The following is a 14,034-nucleotide window of genomic DNA, read 5'->3' on the forward strand; positions in this document are numbered from 1 at the left end:
AATCCCATCTATAAGGACCTGCCCTAATCTAGGCTCCTAGTATAATCCCATCTATATGAACCTGTCCTAATCTAGGCTCCTAGTATACCCCCATCTATAAGGACCTGTCCTAATCTAGGCTCCTAGTATACCCCCATCTATAAGGACCTGCCCTAATCTAGGCTCCTAGTATAATCCCATCTATAAGGACCTGCCCTAATCTAGGCTCCTAGTATACCCCCATCTATAAGGACCTGTCCTAATCTAGGCTCCTAGTATAACCCCATCTATAAGGACCTGTCCTAATCTAGGCTCCTAGTATACCCCCATCTATAAGGACCTGTCCTAATCTAGGCTCCCAGTATACCCCCATCTATAAGGACCTGTCCTAATCTAGGCTCCCAGTATACCACCATCTATAAGGACCTGTCCTAATCTAGGCTCCTGTTAATCCCATCTATAAGGACCTGCCCTAATCTAGGCTCCTAGTATAATCCCATCTATAAGGACCTGTCCTAATCTAGGCTCCTAGTATACCCCCATCTATAAGGACCTGCCCTAATCTAGGCTCCCAGTATACCCGCATCTATAAGGACCTGTCCTAATCTAGGCTCCTAGTATACCCCCATCTATAAGGACCTGCCCTAATCTAGGCTCCTAGTATAATCCCATCTATAAGAACCTGTCCTAATCTAGGCTCCTAGTATACCCCCATCTATAAGGACCTGTCCTAATCTAGGCTTCTAGTATACCCCCATCTATAAGGACCTGCCCTAATCTAGGCTCCCAGTATAATCCCATCTATAAGGACCTGTCCTAATCTAGGCTCCTAGTATAATCCCATCTATAAGGACCTGTCCTAATCTAGGCTCCTAGTATAATCCCATCTATAAGGACCTGTCCTAATCTAGGCTCCCAGTATAACCCCATCTATAAGGACCTGTCCTAATCTAGTCTCCCAGTATACCCCCATCTATAAGGACCTGCCCTAATCTAGGCTCCTAGTATACCCCCATCTATAAGGACCTGCCCTAATCTAGGCTCCCAGTATAATCCCATCTATAAGGACCTGTCATAATCTAGGCTCCTAGTATACCCCCATCTATAAGGACCTGCCCTAATCTAGGCTCCTAGTATACCCCCATCTATAAGGACCTGCCCTAATCTAGGCTCCTAGTATACCCCCATCTATAAGGACCTGCCCTAATCTAGGCTCCCAGTATACCCCCATCTATAAGGACCTGTCCTAATCTAGGCTTCTAGTATACCCCCATCTATAAGGACCTGTCCTAATCTAGGCTCCTAGTATAATCCCATCTATAAGGACCTGTCCTAATCTAGGCTCCCAGTATAACCCCATCTATAAGGACCTGTCATAATCTAGGCTCCTAGTATACCCCCATCTATAAGGACCTGCCCTAATCTAGGCTCCTAGTATACCCCCATCTATAAGGACCTGTCCTAATTTAGGCTTCTAGTATACCCCCATCTATAAGGACCTGTCCTAATCTAGGCTTCTAGTATAATCCCATCTATAAGGACCTGTCCTAATCTAGGCTCCTAGTATACCCCCATCTATAAGGACCTGTCCTAATCCAGGCTTCTAGTATACCCCCATCTATAAGGACCTGCCCTAATCTAGGCTTCTAGTATACCCCCATCTATAAGGACCTGTCCTAATCTAGGCTCCTAGTATAATCCCATCTATAAGGACCTGTCCTAATCTAGGCTCCTAGTATACCCCCATCTATAAGGACCTGTCCTAATCTAGGCTCCTAGTATACCCCCATCTATAAGGACCTGCCCTAATCTAGGCTCCTAGTATAATCCCATCTATAAGGACCTGTCCTAATCTAGGCTCCTAGTATACCCCCATCTATAAGGACCTGCCCTAATCCAGGCTCCTAGTATACCCCCATCTATAAGGACCTGTCCTAATCTAGGCTCCCAGTATACCCCCATCTATAAGGACCTGTCCTAATCTAGGCTCCCAGTATACCCCCATCTATAAGGACCTGCCCTAATATAGGCTCCCAGTATACCCCCATCTATAAGGACCTGCCCTAATCTAGGCTCCCAGTATACCCCCATCTATAAGGACCTGTCCTAATCTAGGCTCCTAGTATACCCCCATCTATAAGGACCTGTCCTAATCTAAGCTCCCAGTATAATCCCATCTATAAGGACCTGTCCTAATCTAGGCTCCCAGTATACCCCCATCTATAAGGACCTGTCCTAATCTAGGCTCCTAGTATACCCCCATCTATAAGGACCTGTCCTAATCTAGGCTCCTAGTATACCCCCATCTATAAGGACCTGTCCTAATCTAAGCTCCTAGTATACCCCCATCTATAAGGACCTGCCCTAATCTAGGCTCCTAGTATAATCCCATCTATAAGGACCTGCCCTAATCTAGGCTCCCAGTATACCCCCATCTATAAGGACCTGTCCTAATCTAGGCTCCTAGTATACCCCCATCTATAAGGACCTGTCCTAATCTAGGCTCCTAGTATACCCCCATCTATAAGGACCTGTCCTAATCTAAGCTCCCAGTATAATCCCATCTATAAGGACCTGTCCTAATCTAGGCTCCCAGTATACCCCCATCTATAAGGACCTGCCCTAATCTAGGCTCCTAGTATATAGTGTATATATGTGTATGGGGTGGGGGGGTTATTATGGCACAGGCTGTATATATGTGTATATGTGTGTATGGGGGGGGTTATTATGGCACAGGCTGTATATATGTGTGTATGGGGTGGGGGGTTATTATGGCACAGGCTGTATATATATGTGTGTATATGTGTGTATGGGGGGGGGTTATTATGGCACAGGCTGTGTATATGTGTGTATGGGGGGGGTTATTATGGCACAGGCTGTATATATGTGTGTGTGGGGGGGTTATTATGGCACAGGCTGTATATATGTGTGTGTGGGGGGGGTTATTATGGCACAGGCTGTATATATGTGTGTATGGGGGGGGGGGGGTTATTATGGCACAGGCTGTGTGTATATGTGTGTATGGAGGGGGTTATTATGGCACAGGCTGTGTGTATATGTGTGTATGGGGTGGGGGGGTTATTATGGCACAGGCTGTGTGTATATGTGTGTATGGGGGGGGGGTTATTATGGCACAGGCTGTATATATGTGTGTATGGGGGGGGTTATTATGGCACAGGCTGTATATATGTGTGTATGGGGGGGGTTATTATGGCACAGGCTGTGTGTATATGTGTGTATGGGGGGGGGTTATTATGGCACAGGCTGTATATATGTGTGTATGGGGGGGGGGGGTTATTATGGCACAGGCTGTATATATGTGTGTATGGGGTGGGGGGGGGGGTTATTATGGCACAGGCTGTATATATGTGTGTATGGGGGGGGTTATTATGGCACAGGCTGTATATATGTGTGTATGGGGGGGTTATTATGGCACAGGCTGTGTGTATATGTGTGTATGGGGTTGGGGGGGTTATTATGGCACAGGCTGTGTGTATATGTGTGTATGGGGGGGGTTATTATGGCACAGGCTGTGTGTATATGTGTGTATGGGGGGGTTATTATGGCACAGGCTGTATATATGTGTATATGTGTGTATGGGGGGGGTTATTATGGCACAGGCTGTGTGTATATGTGTGTATGGGGGGGGTTATTATGGCACAGGCTATGTGTATATGTGTGTATGGGGTGGGGGGGGGTTATTATGGCACAGGCTGTATATATGTGTGTATGGGGGGGGGTTATTATGGCACAGGCTGTATATATGTGTGTATGGGGGGGTTATTATGGCACAGGCTGTGTGTATATGTGTGTATGGGGGGGGGGTTATTATGGCACAGGCTGTGTGTATATGTGTGTATGGGGTGGGGGGGTTATTATGGCACAGGCTGTGTGTATATGTGTGTATGGGGGGGGGGTTATTATGGCACAGGCTGTGTGTATATGTGTGTATGGGGGGGGGGTTATTATGGCACAGGCTGTGTGTATATGTGTGTATGGGGGGGGGTTATTATGGCACAGGCTGTATATATATGTGTGTATGGGGGGGGTTATTATGGCACAGGCTGTGTGTATATGTGTGTATGGGGGGGGGGGGTATTATGGCACAGGCTGTGTATATGTGTGTATGGGGTGGGGGGGGTTATTATGGCACAGGCTGTATATATATGTGTGTATGGGGGGGTTATTATGGCACAGGCTGTGTGTATATGTGTGTATGGGGGGGGGGTTATTATGGCACAGGCTGTGTGTATATGTGTGTATGGGGTGGGGGGGTTATTATGGCACAGGCTGTGTGTATATGTGTGTATGGGGGGGTTATTATGGCACAGGCTGTGTATATGTGTGTATGGGGGGGGTTATTATGGCACAGGCTGTATATATGTGTGTATGGGGGGGGGGGTATTATGGCACAGGCTGTGTGTATATGTGTGTATGGGGTTGGGGGGTTATTATGGCACAGGCTGTGTGTATATGTGTGTATGGGGGGGGTATTATGGCACAGGCTGTGTGTATATGTGTGTATGGGGTGGGGGGGGGGTTATTATGGCACAGGCTATGTGTATATGTGTGTATGGGGTGGGGGGGGGGTTATTATGGCACAGGCTGTATATATGTGTGTATGGGGGGGGGTTATTATGGCACAGGCTGTGTGTATATGTGTGTATGGGGGGGGTTATTATGGCACAGGCTGTGTGTATATGTGTGTATGGGGTGGGGGGGGGTTATTATGGCACAGGCTGTGTGTATATGTGTATATGTGTGTATGGGGGGGGGTTATTATGGCACAGGCTGTATATATGTGTGTATGGGGTGGGGGGGGGTTATTATGGCACAGGCTGTATATATGTGTGTATGGGGGGGGGGGGGGGGTATTATGGCACAGGCTGTATATATATGTGTGTATGGGGGGGGGTTATTATGGCACAGGCTGGATATCTCACCCGCTCGTAAAACTCCCCCTTGATGAGGGCGGCCGTCACCCTCCCAATCAGCTCGGTGTCCAGCAGCAGCTGCTCGCGGCTCATACACAATCTGGCGGCTTTGGCGGGGAGCCCTGCGCGGAGGTAGAGAGCGACCGCAGCCACATAGTCGCCCTCCTGCTCCCGCACCTCCCCCGCCCGCTCCTCCTGGTGACTGTCCGCCAGGTACTGCAGGTAGCTGCGCCGCAGGTTCTCCAGCTCCGGGTGACCCTAGGGGGAGGGGAGAGATATATTCTATATACACACCATGGAGTGTCTGCATCTATACACTGCCGGCCCAGACCCCATCCTGCACACATCATATACATATACCACCCTCCTCCTCCATATACCACCGTCATATACCCTCCTCCTCCGTATACCCTGCTCCTCCTCCATATACCCTCCACCTCCTCTATATTCTCTCCTCCGTATACCCTCCTCCTCCTCCTCCATATACCTTACACCTCTTCCATATACCCTCCACCTCCTCTATATTCTCTCCTCCATATACCCTCCTCCTCCGTATACCCTTCTCCTCCTCCATATACCTTACACCTCTTCCATATACCTCCAGGCTCAGTAGTCCTCCCCATACTCTGTACACCTCCATCCCTGACATGTCACCCAACATTTCTTACCTTGGCCTCTGCTACCGCGATACATTCATCCCACATGTGCAGCTCCTGATACATCATGATGGCGTCAGTCACTGCGTTCTGCGGGGAGCGATACAGAGGGCGGCAATTACTGCCAGGGTGAGGGGACAAGCTATAGTATATATACAGCTATACACCGCCCCATATATACAGACCATACACCGCCCCATATATACAGAGCATACACCGCCCTATATATACAGACCATACACCGCCCTATATATACAGACCATACACCGCCCCATATATACAGACCATACACCGCCCTATATATACAGACCATACACCGCCCTACATATACAGAGCATACACCGCCCTACATATACAGACCATACACCGCCCTATATATACAGACCATACACCGCCCTATATATACAGACCATACACCGCCCCATATATACAGACCATACACCGCCCCATATATACAGACCATACACCGCCCTATATATACAGACCATACACCGCCCCATATATACAGACCATACACCGCCCCATATATACAGACCATACACCGCCCTATATATACAGACCATACACCGCCCCATATATACAGACCATACACCGCCCCATATATACAGACCATACACCGCCCTACATATACAGAGCATACACCGCCCCATAAATACAGACCAAATACAAGGACCCCCCATCCCTCACATATATCACTGACCATACATAGGGGTATTGTACCCTGCAGGACGGGATATAGGGGTATTATACCCTGCTGGACGGTATATATGTAGTGACCCGGTACGGGCCCCTAAGTCTTTATTGCACTTGAGGAAGGTAACTCCCTTGGGTTCACACAGGTGAGATGAAGTGTCCACTGACCGCAGTTAGTGTTGTCTCCACTAGGTGTCACTAAAACACTTGTTGTTCTTGTATGCATGGATAAAGGAGACAAAGGGTTAAAGGTTTTATGTCTCATCCACTCACAGGTGCTTCCCTCCAGTTTCTGTTCTCTCTCTCTGCACACACAGCCCCAGGGTTAGAGAGACCCCTGTAGGAAGGAGTTAGTTCCTGGTGGGAGGAGTGGACCGAGTAGTTAGTTCCTGGTGGGAGGAGTGGACCGAGTAGTTAGTTCCTGGTGGGAGGAGTGGACCGAGTAGTTAGTTCCTGGTGGGAGGAGTGGACCGAGTAGTTAGTTCCTGGTGGGAGGAGTGGACCGAGTAGTTAGTTCCTGGTGGGAGGAGTGGACCGAGTAGTTAGTTCCTGGTGGGAGGAGTGGACCGAGTAGTTAGTTCCTGGTGGGAGGAGTGGACCGAGTAGTTAGTTCCTGGTGGGAGGAGTGGACCGAGTAGTTAGTTCCTGGTGGGAGGAGTGGACAGAGTAGTTAGTTCCTGGTGGGAGGAGTGGACCGAGTAATTAGTTCCTGGTGGGAGGAGTGGACCGAGTAGTTAGTTCCTGGTGGGAGGAGTGGACTGAGTAGTTAGTTCCTGGTGGGAGGAGTGGACCGAGTAGTTAGTTCCTGGTGGGAGGAGTGGACCGAGTAGTTAGTTCCTGGTGGGAGGAGTGGACAGAGTAGTTAGTTCCTGGTGGGAGGAGTGGACAGAGTAGTTAGTTCCTGGTGGGAGGAGTGGACAGAGTAGTTAGTTCCTGGTGGGAGGAGTGGACAGAGTAGTTAGTTCCTGGTGGGAGGAGTGGACCCGAGTAGTTAGTTCCTGGTGGGAGGAGTGGACCGAGTAGTTAGTTCCTGGTGGGAGGAGTGGACAGAGTAGTTAGTTCCTGGTGGGAGGAGTGGACCGAGTAGTTAGTTCCTGGTGGGAGGAGTGGACCGAGTAGTTAGTTCCTGGTGGGAGGAGTGGACCGAGTAGTTAGTTCCTGGTGGGAGGAGTGGACCGAGTAGTTAGTTCCTGGTGGGAGGAGTGGACCGAGTAGTTAGTTCCTGGTGGGAGGAGTGGACCGAGTAGTAAGTTCCTGGTGGGAGGAGTGGACCGAGTAGTTAGTTCCTGGTGGGAGGAGTTGACCGAGTAGTAAGTTCCTGGTGGGAGGAGTGGACCGAGTAGTTAGTTCCTGGTGGGAGGAGTGGACCGAGTAGTTAGTTCCTGGTGGGAGGAGTGGACTGAGTAGTTAGTTGGCACAGAGTGTGTGAGGAGCCGCCAGGTTCCAATGACAGAGACACAAGCAAGACAGCCAAGCCCGGATTGGTAATCTGGCCTAGTGGGCAAATGCCGGATGGGCCGTTCAGATTGTCAATCAGTGGGCTGCCTGTCCCTCCACACATTTGGGCCATCCCTCTGCAGAGGCCAGCCGCCGCACTATTCACTCAGCCTCTGCCAGGGTCTGTCCGGTCCGGTCCTGGCCTCCCAATCCTCCTCAACGGCCCCCCAAGAACACCTAAGGGCCGCTGACGCTTTATGGCCGCTCTGCCCCTTTAAAATCCTTTGTACAGCAGACGTGCCATGCGCAGGCACGTCTGCTAAACCCTACGCCCAACGGCTGACGTCTCCTTCCGGCCGCGCCGCAGAGGAGCCTGGAGCTCAGAGAAGACCATGCCGTCACGCTCCAGCCGAGAATAGCTGCTGGGCACTGGAGCAGAGAGTGTAAGTACCGGAGATGGTGTGGGGCATACAGGGCGTAGTGAGGGGGGGGCAGGGGGGGCATCAAGTTCCTGAACTTACATGGCAGAGCTACCAATTGCAGCCATTAGTTTTATAGACAGAGCGATCAGCACATTAGAGGGATCGCTCTGCCCGTAAAACAAGCTTCCTCCTCCATCAGCCCGGACAGAGGGGAGGACTCGCCACACGCACAGCACAGGGGGGACACAGCACCTCCCCCGACCCGGCCTCTGCTCATGGAGAGGGGGGGAGGTCTGTGTACTTTAGTAGTGGTGAGTGCAGGGTCCGGGATGGGGGTGAGTGAGCTCCTCTCTGCCTGCCCAGCTCTACTGTTCACGGACATTACTGCACATATGTCACTGCCCTGCTGCAGATAATGGAGCAGTAATTTCTGCAGGAGGGCAGTGTAAGGGTTAAGTCTAGTGACTTTTTTACTGCACTAAATATAAATTTATGTCACTGATACAGGCAGTCAGAATATAGGGAAGGCCACTGTGTATTCTGTATGGGGGAGAGTGTAGGGAAGCCTCACTATGTGCCCTGTATTAGGGCTGTCCACATAACATGTCAGCATGACAAAAGGCGGTGCAGATATATACTATAGTGCACTGGCAATATCCATCCCGCCCAGGCACCACTGTCCCCTAATGTACTGTGCAACCATGCCCAAATGATCTCCACCACTGTCGCCCCTAATGTACTGTGCAACCATGCCCAAATGATCTCCACCACTGTCCCCTAATGTACTGTGCAACCATGCCCAAATGATCTCCACCACTGTCCCCTCTAATGTACTGTGCAACCATGCCCAAATGATCTCCACCACTGTCCCCTCTAATGTACTGCGCTACTGTCTGCAAATCATTGTCTCCCAATCTGTGCCCCCCCCAGCTGTTTCAAAAACGACAACTTCCATCATGAACAGTCAGTGCAACACGATGAGGGTTGTAGTTCTGCCAGCTGAAGAGCCACATGTTAGAAAACTACAGCCCCTATTATAAATTGTCAGCATAGCATGATGGGGTTTGTAGTTCTCCAGATTGCCCCTCCCCCTTCAGTATACACATTCTCTACAGTGTTAAGTGTACCCAATGTATGCCGGAAGCTACAATAAACAAGCCAGGGAGCTTAGTTAGTAGTAATGGCCAGCGGGCCCGGTTGCCACTGCTGGTGATATTAGAAGCAGTTTAGAATAAAGTGATGGCAGCTTCCTCTTCCCTAGCTGATGATGGGAAATCTCCCTGCAGCATCGGCACTTAGGGTGATGCTGCAGGCTCCTATCCACTGATGATCCTAGGGAGGCCTGATTGCTCATATCCTTTCCCTATATGCCTGAAAACCTTGCTCGAGGCCATTTAGTCATGCATTTATAGCTATAGCCGCCATTTTCTAGTTATTAAAGGGAACCAATACGTGTTCACACATTGAAGTTTCTCGGAAGTCTTCTGTCCATCTTTTTGGACAGCCGTCACTGTGAAGCCAAAAGGGACAAAACATGGCCAGAAAAAGACTTGGTGTGAACATATCCTAAAACCGTGTTTGGGACACTTGTCAAGAGGAAAAAAGTAGCATGCTGAAAAAAATAACGTCTAATTGTTGGTGAAATCACTAAGAAAAAAGATTCAGTATGCATCCCATTAAAGAAATGAGATCTGCACAGGTGTTAAATATTGGCCTTTAGTCCACCGTATAGGAGTGTAGGTATAGGGGTGCCATGTGAGGTTTGGTTTTTTGGGGGGGAGGGGTGGCAAATGATGTCCTTGCCCTGGGTGCGCACCTCTGGTGTGGGGCATAGCGATCCTGCACTGTACTCAGCATCCTCCTCCTGGCTCCTCATACATATGGGGTCTCCTGTCATGTAGTCTGGTTTTTCTCGCACCATCTTATGCTTTCCTTACTCGTGTCTACTTCATAGAGTAGTTCTCAGGCTCAGTTGCTGCCCAACATCAGGATTCCTCGCTAAGGTATTGCTCTGTATACTGTGGCACTGCCAAAAACTTTCATAGACCGAGCATTCTGTCGTCTACTAGTTACTATGGACATAAAATGCATCCCCCTATAGCATCCAGTCTGCTGCCTCACTTCCCTTGATGCAGTGTGTACAGGGCTATAGACAGAAGTGATGCATCTGAGGGTCTGGAAGCATGTCTTCCACCTCGGATTACTGCTGTAGCCTGGTGCCACATGGATGTAGAGACAGAGAGATCACCCAGCTCCTAATGGATCTTGGATTGCACATACATGCAGGATCCGACCATGACGGCACAACCAGGTGTCACCTTTAATGATTAAAAGCTTATTATCTATACTGCCATTATATGTAGGCGGAGATAGAAGAAAGTAACAATATATCTGCCCTGTATGGGGCTATTCTTGGCTGTGTGTACTATTATTATATTATAAAAGACAGGACCTTTATTGTATATTTTTATAATCATCCTTTTTATTAGCAGCTAAAGTGTAACAGTGACATCTATCAGTCAAAGCAGAAAGGGGCATGGGGGGCAAAAGGTGCTGTTGTGGTTTGGCTCCGCCTCCCTGACACTTCAGCTAGTTAGGGAAAGGATGATTACAATAGTTTACACTGGACTAAAGGCCCTATCTCTTATATCTCCCCCACACCTGTATGCCAGGATATACAGCTGCGTACCTGGAATTGACCTCCCTGATTCACTAAGGGCATGTTCACACCTAATCCATTGCGGATCCATCCATTGATGCTGCTGATTTTAATCTGTACGTTATACTAAGTCCACAGAATATTATGTTATATCTTACTCCCACATATTTAAGGGAGTAGTGAGGGACATGCATGGCTTGTACACTGCTATCTATATCGGGGAGGATATAGTATGTGGGCTGCTGGGGTTTAAGTCCCAGTCCGGCCCTGAAGCCAGCCACAGATTCTTCTTATCAGAAAGTACCAAGGGGAGAAGAGCCACACAGGGATTACTTTGTCCACGCCAGGAACCTCTCTAAAAGTGCAGGGCAGTTACCTCAGCAGTCACAGGAAGTGACCCCAGTGGAACAAAGGTATTATAGGAAGTCTAAGTATTCCACTGCGCAGTGCAAGGCAACTAGGAAGTCTCAGGAGTCTGCTCTCTTTTTATATCCTCTGCAGTTCAAAACTGCTCCAGGCAGAGTACACATCCAATTGGACAAGACCCTTCAGGCACCCTCTCTCTACTCTCTTCTCTTCCCAGCACTGCAAGAACCTGAGTAACCTCCAGGACCGCTTCCTTGTGTTGCACTGAACTATGTTTCTGCCAAAGTCATTCTGTATTACGCTAAGTTCCTGTTAATAAACTGTTCTATTTTGTTGGACTCTGGCCTATTCTTGCACACCCGCACCCGCATACATTTACACTTGGGCACCACACTGTCCGGGGGAGGGATCTATACCACCTCCAAGCTACCATGACAAGTGCCCAAGTGACCATAGACCCACTCAGCTGCCACACCATCATACTGGCTGACCCGGTAGTGAAACCAACACCACCGGTTGTCTGATCGCGGCATATAGGGGGTAATATACCCTGCAGGCCGGTATCGCCCCGGCACATGAAAGGACGGTAAAACCAATAACTACGCACTTGTTCCAGGTAAATCATTTCGGCCAGTTTGTAGTTCCTGTCCAGCATGGCGAGACGAGCCTGCACCTTGTAATTTCTTGAGCCATCACCACCCTGAAAGTAAAAAACACAACTGAATGTAAGAGCGCCCCCAGCAAAAGATTATACGGTAGTACATGTAATCTGACCAACAACAGAGAAGGAGACCTACTGACTGACCGCATCTACAGAGGAGGAGACCTACTGACCGCATCTACTGAGGAGGAGACCTACTGACTGACCGCATCTACAGAGGAGGAGACCTACTGACTGCACACATCTACAGAGGAGGAGACCTACTGACTGCACACATCTACAGAGGAGGAGACCTACTGACTGCACACATCTACAGAGGAGGAGACCTACTGACTGCACACATCTACAGAGGAGGAGACCTACTGACTGCACACATCTACAGAGGAGGAGACCTACTGACCGCATCTACAGAGGAGGAGACCTACTGACTGCACACATCTACAGAGGAGGAGACCTACTGACTGCACACATCTACAGAGGAGGAGATCTACTGACCGCATCTACAGAGGAGGAGACCTACTGACCGCATCTACAGAGGAGGAGACCTACTGACCGCATCTACAGAGGAGGAGACCTACTGACTGCACACATCTACAGAGGAGGCGACCTACTGACTGCACACATCTACAGAGGAGGAGACCTACTGACTGACCGCATCTACAGAGGAGGAGACCTACTGACCGCACATATCTACAGAGGAGGAGACCTACTGACCACACAGATCTACAGAGGAGGAGATCTACTGACCGCATCTACAGAGGAGGAGACCTACTGACTGCACACATCTACAGAGGAGGCGACCTACTGACTGCACACATCTACAGAGGAGGAGACCTACTGACTGCACACATCTACAGAGGAGGAGACCTACTGACTGCACACATCTACAGAGGAGGAGACCTACTGACTGCACACATCTACAGAGGAGGAGACCTACTGACTGCACACATCTACAGAGGAGGAGACCTACTGACCGCATCTACAAAGGAGGAGACCTACTGACCGCATCTACAGAGGAGGAGACCTACTGACCGCATCTACAGAGGAGGAGACCTACTGACCGCATCTACAGAGGAGGAGACCTACTGACCACACAGATCTACAGAGGAGGAGACCTACTGACCGCATCTACAGAGGAGGAGATCTACTGACCGCATCTACAGAGGAGGAGACCTACTGACCGCATCTACAGAGGAGGAGACCTACTGACCGCATCTACAGAGGAGGAGACCCACTGACCACACAGATCTACAGAGGAGGAGATCTACTGACCGCATCTACAGAGGAGGAGATCTACTGACCGCATCTACAGAGGAGGAGATCTACTGACCGCATCTACAGAGGAGGAGACCCACTGACCGCATCTACAGAGGAGACCTACTGACCGCATCTGCAGAGGAGGAGATCTACTGACCGCATCTACAGAGGAGGAGACCTACTGACCACACAGATCTACAGAGGAGGAGACCTACTGACCGCATCTACAGAGGAGGAGACCTACTGACCACACAGATCTACAGAGGAGGAGACCTACTGACCGCATCTACAGAGGAGGCGACCTACTGACCGCATCTACAGAGGAGGAGATCTACTGACCGCATCTACAGAGGAGGAGACCTACTGACCGCATCTACAGAGGAGGAGACCTACTGACCGCATCTACAGAGGAGGAGACCTACTGACCGCATCTACAGAGGAGGAGACCTACTGACCGCATCTACAGAGGAGGAGACCTACTGACCGCATCTACAGAGGAGGAGACCTACTGACCGCATCTACAGAGGAGGAGACCTACTGACCGCATCTACAGAGGAGGAGACCTACTGACCGCATCTACAGAGGAGACCTACTGACCGCATCTACAGAGGAGGAGACCTACTGACCGCATCTACAGAGGAGGAGACCTACTGACCACACAGATCTACAGAGGAGGAGACCTACTGACCGCATCTACAGAGGAGGCGACCTACTGACCGCATCTACAGAGGAGGAGACCTACTGACCGCATCTACAGAGGAGGAGACCTACTGACCGCATCTACAGAGGAGGAGACCTACTGACCGCATCTACAGAGGAGGAGACCTACTGACCGCATCTACAGAGGAGGAGACCTACTGACCGCATCTACAGAGGAGACCTACTGACCGCATCTACAGAGGAGGAGACCTACTGACCGCATCTACAGAGGAGGAGACCTACTGACCACACAGATCTACAGAGGAGGAGA

At 49.9% G+C, this 14,034-nt stretch overlaps 1 protein-coding gene across 2 annotated transcripts in view; it reads right to left on the reverse strand.

The window, feature by feature from the left end:
* The window catches only part of IFT172 (intraflagellar transport 172), a 157,550-nt gene that overhangs the window by 91,693 nt on the left and 51,823 nt on the right, over positions 1-14,034 (reverse strand). For both annotated transcript variants that reach the window (XM_069973309.1, XM_069973308.1), the window contains exons 19-21: positions 11,754-11,846; positions 5,582-5,659; positions 4,923-5,171 (exon numbers count right to left, since the gene is read on the reverse strand). In XM_069973309.1, coding sequence (XP_069829410.1) covers positions 4,923-5,171; positions 5,582-5,659; positions 11,754-11,846 — 420 coding nt within the window. The remainder of the gene's footprint in view (positions 1-4,922; positions 5,172-5,581; positions 5,660-11,753; positions 11,847-14,034) is intronic.

The sequence above is a fragment of the Dendropsophus ebraccatus genome, chromosome 6 (assembly GCF_027789765.1).
Source record: "Dendropsophus ebraccatus isolate aDenEbr1 chromosome 6, aDenEbr1.pat, whole genome shotgun sequence".
Lineage (NCBI taxonomy): Eukaryota > Metazoa > Chordata > Amphibia > Anura > Hylidae > Dendropsophus > Dendropsophus ebraccatus.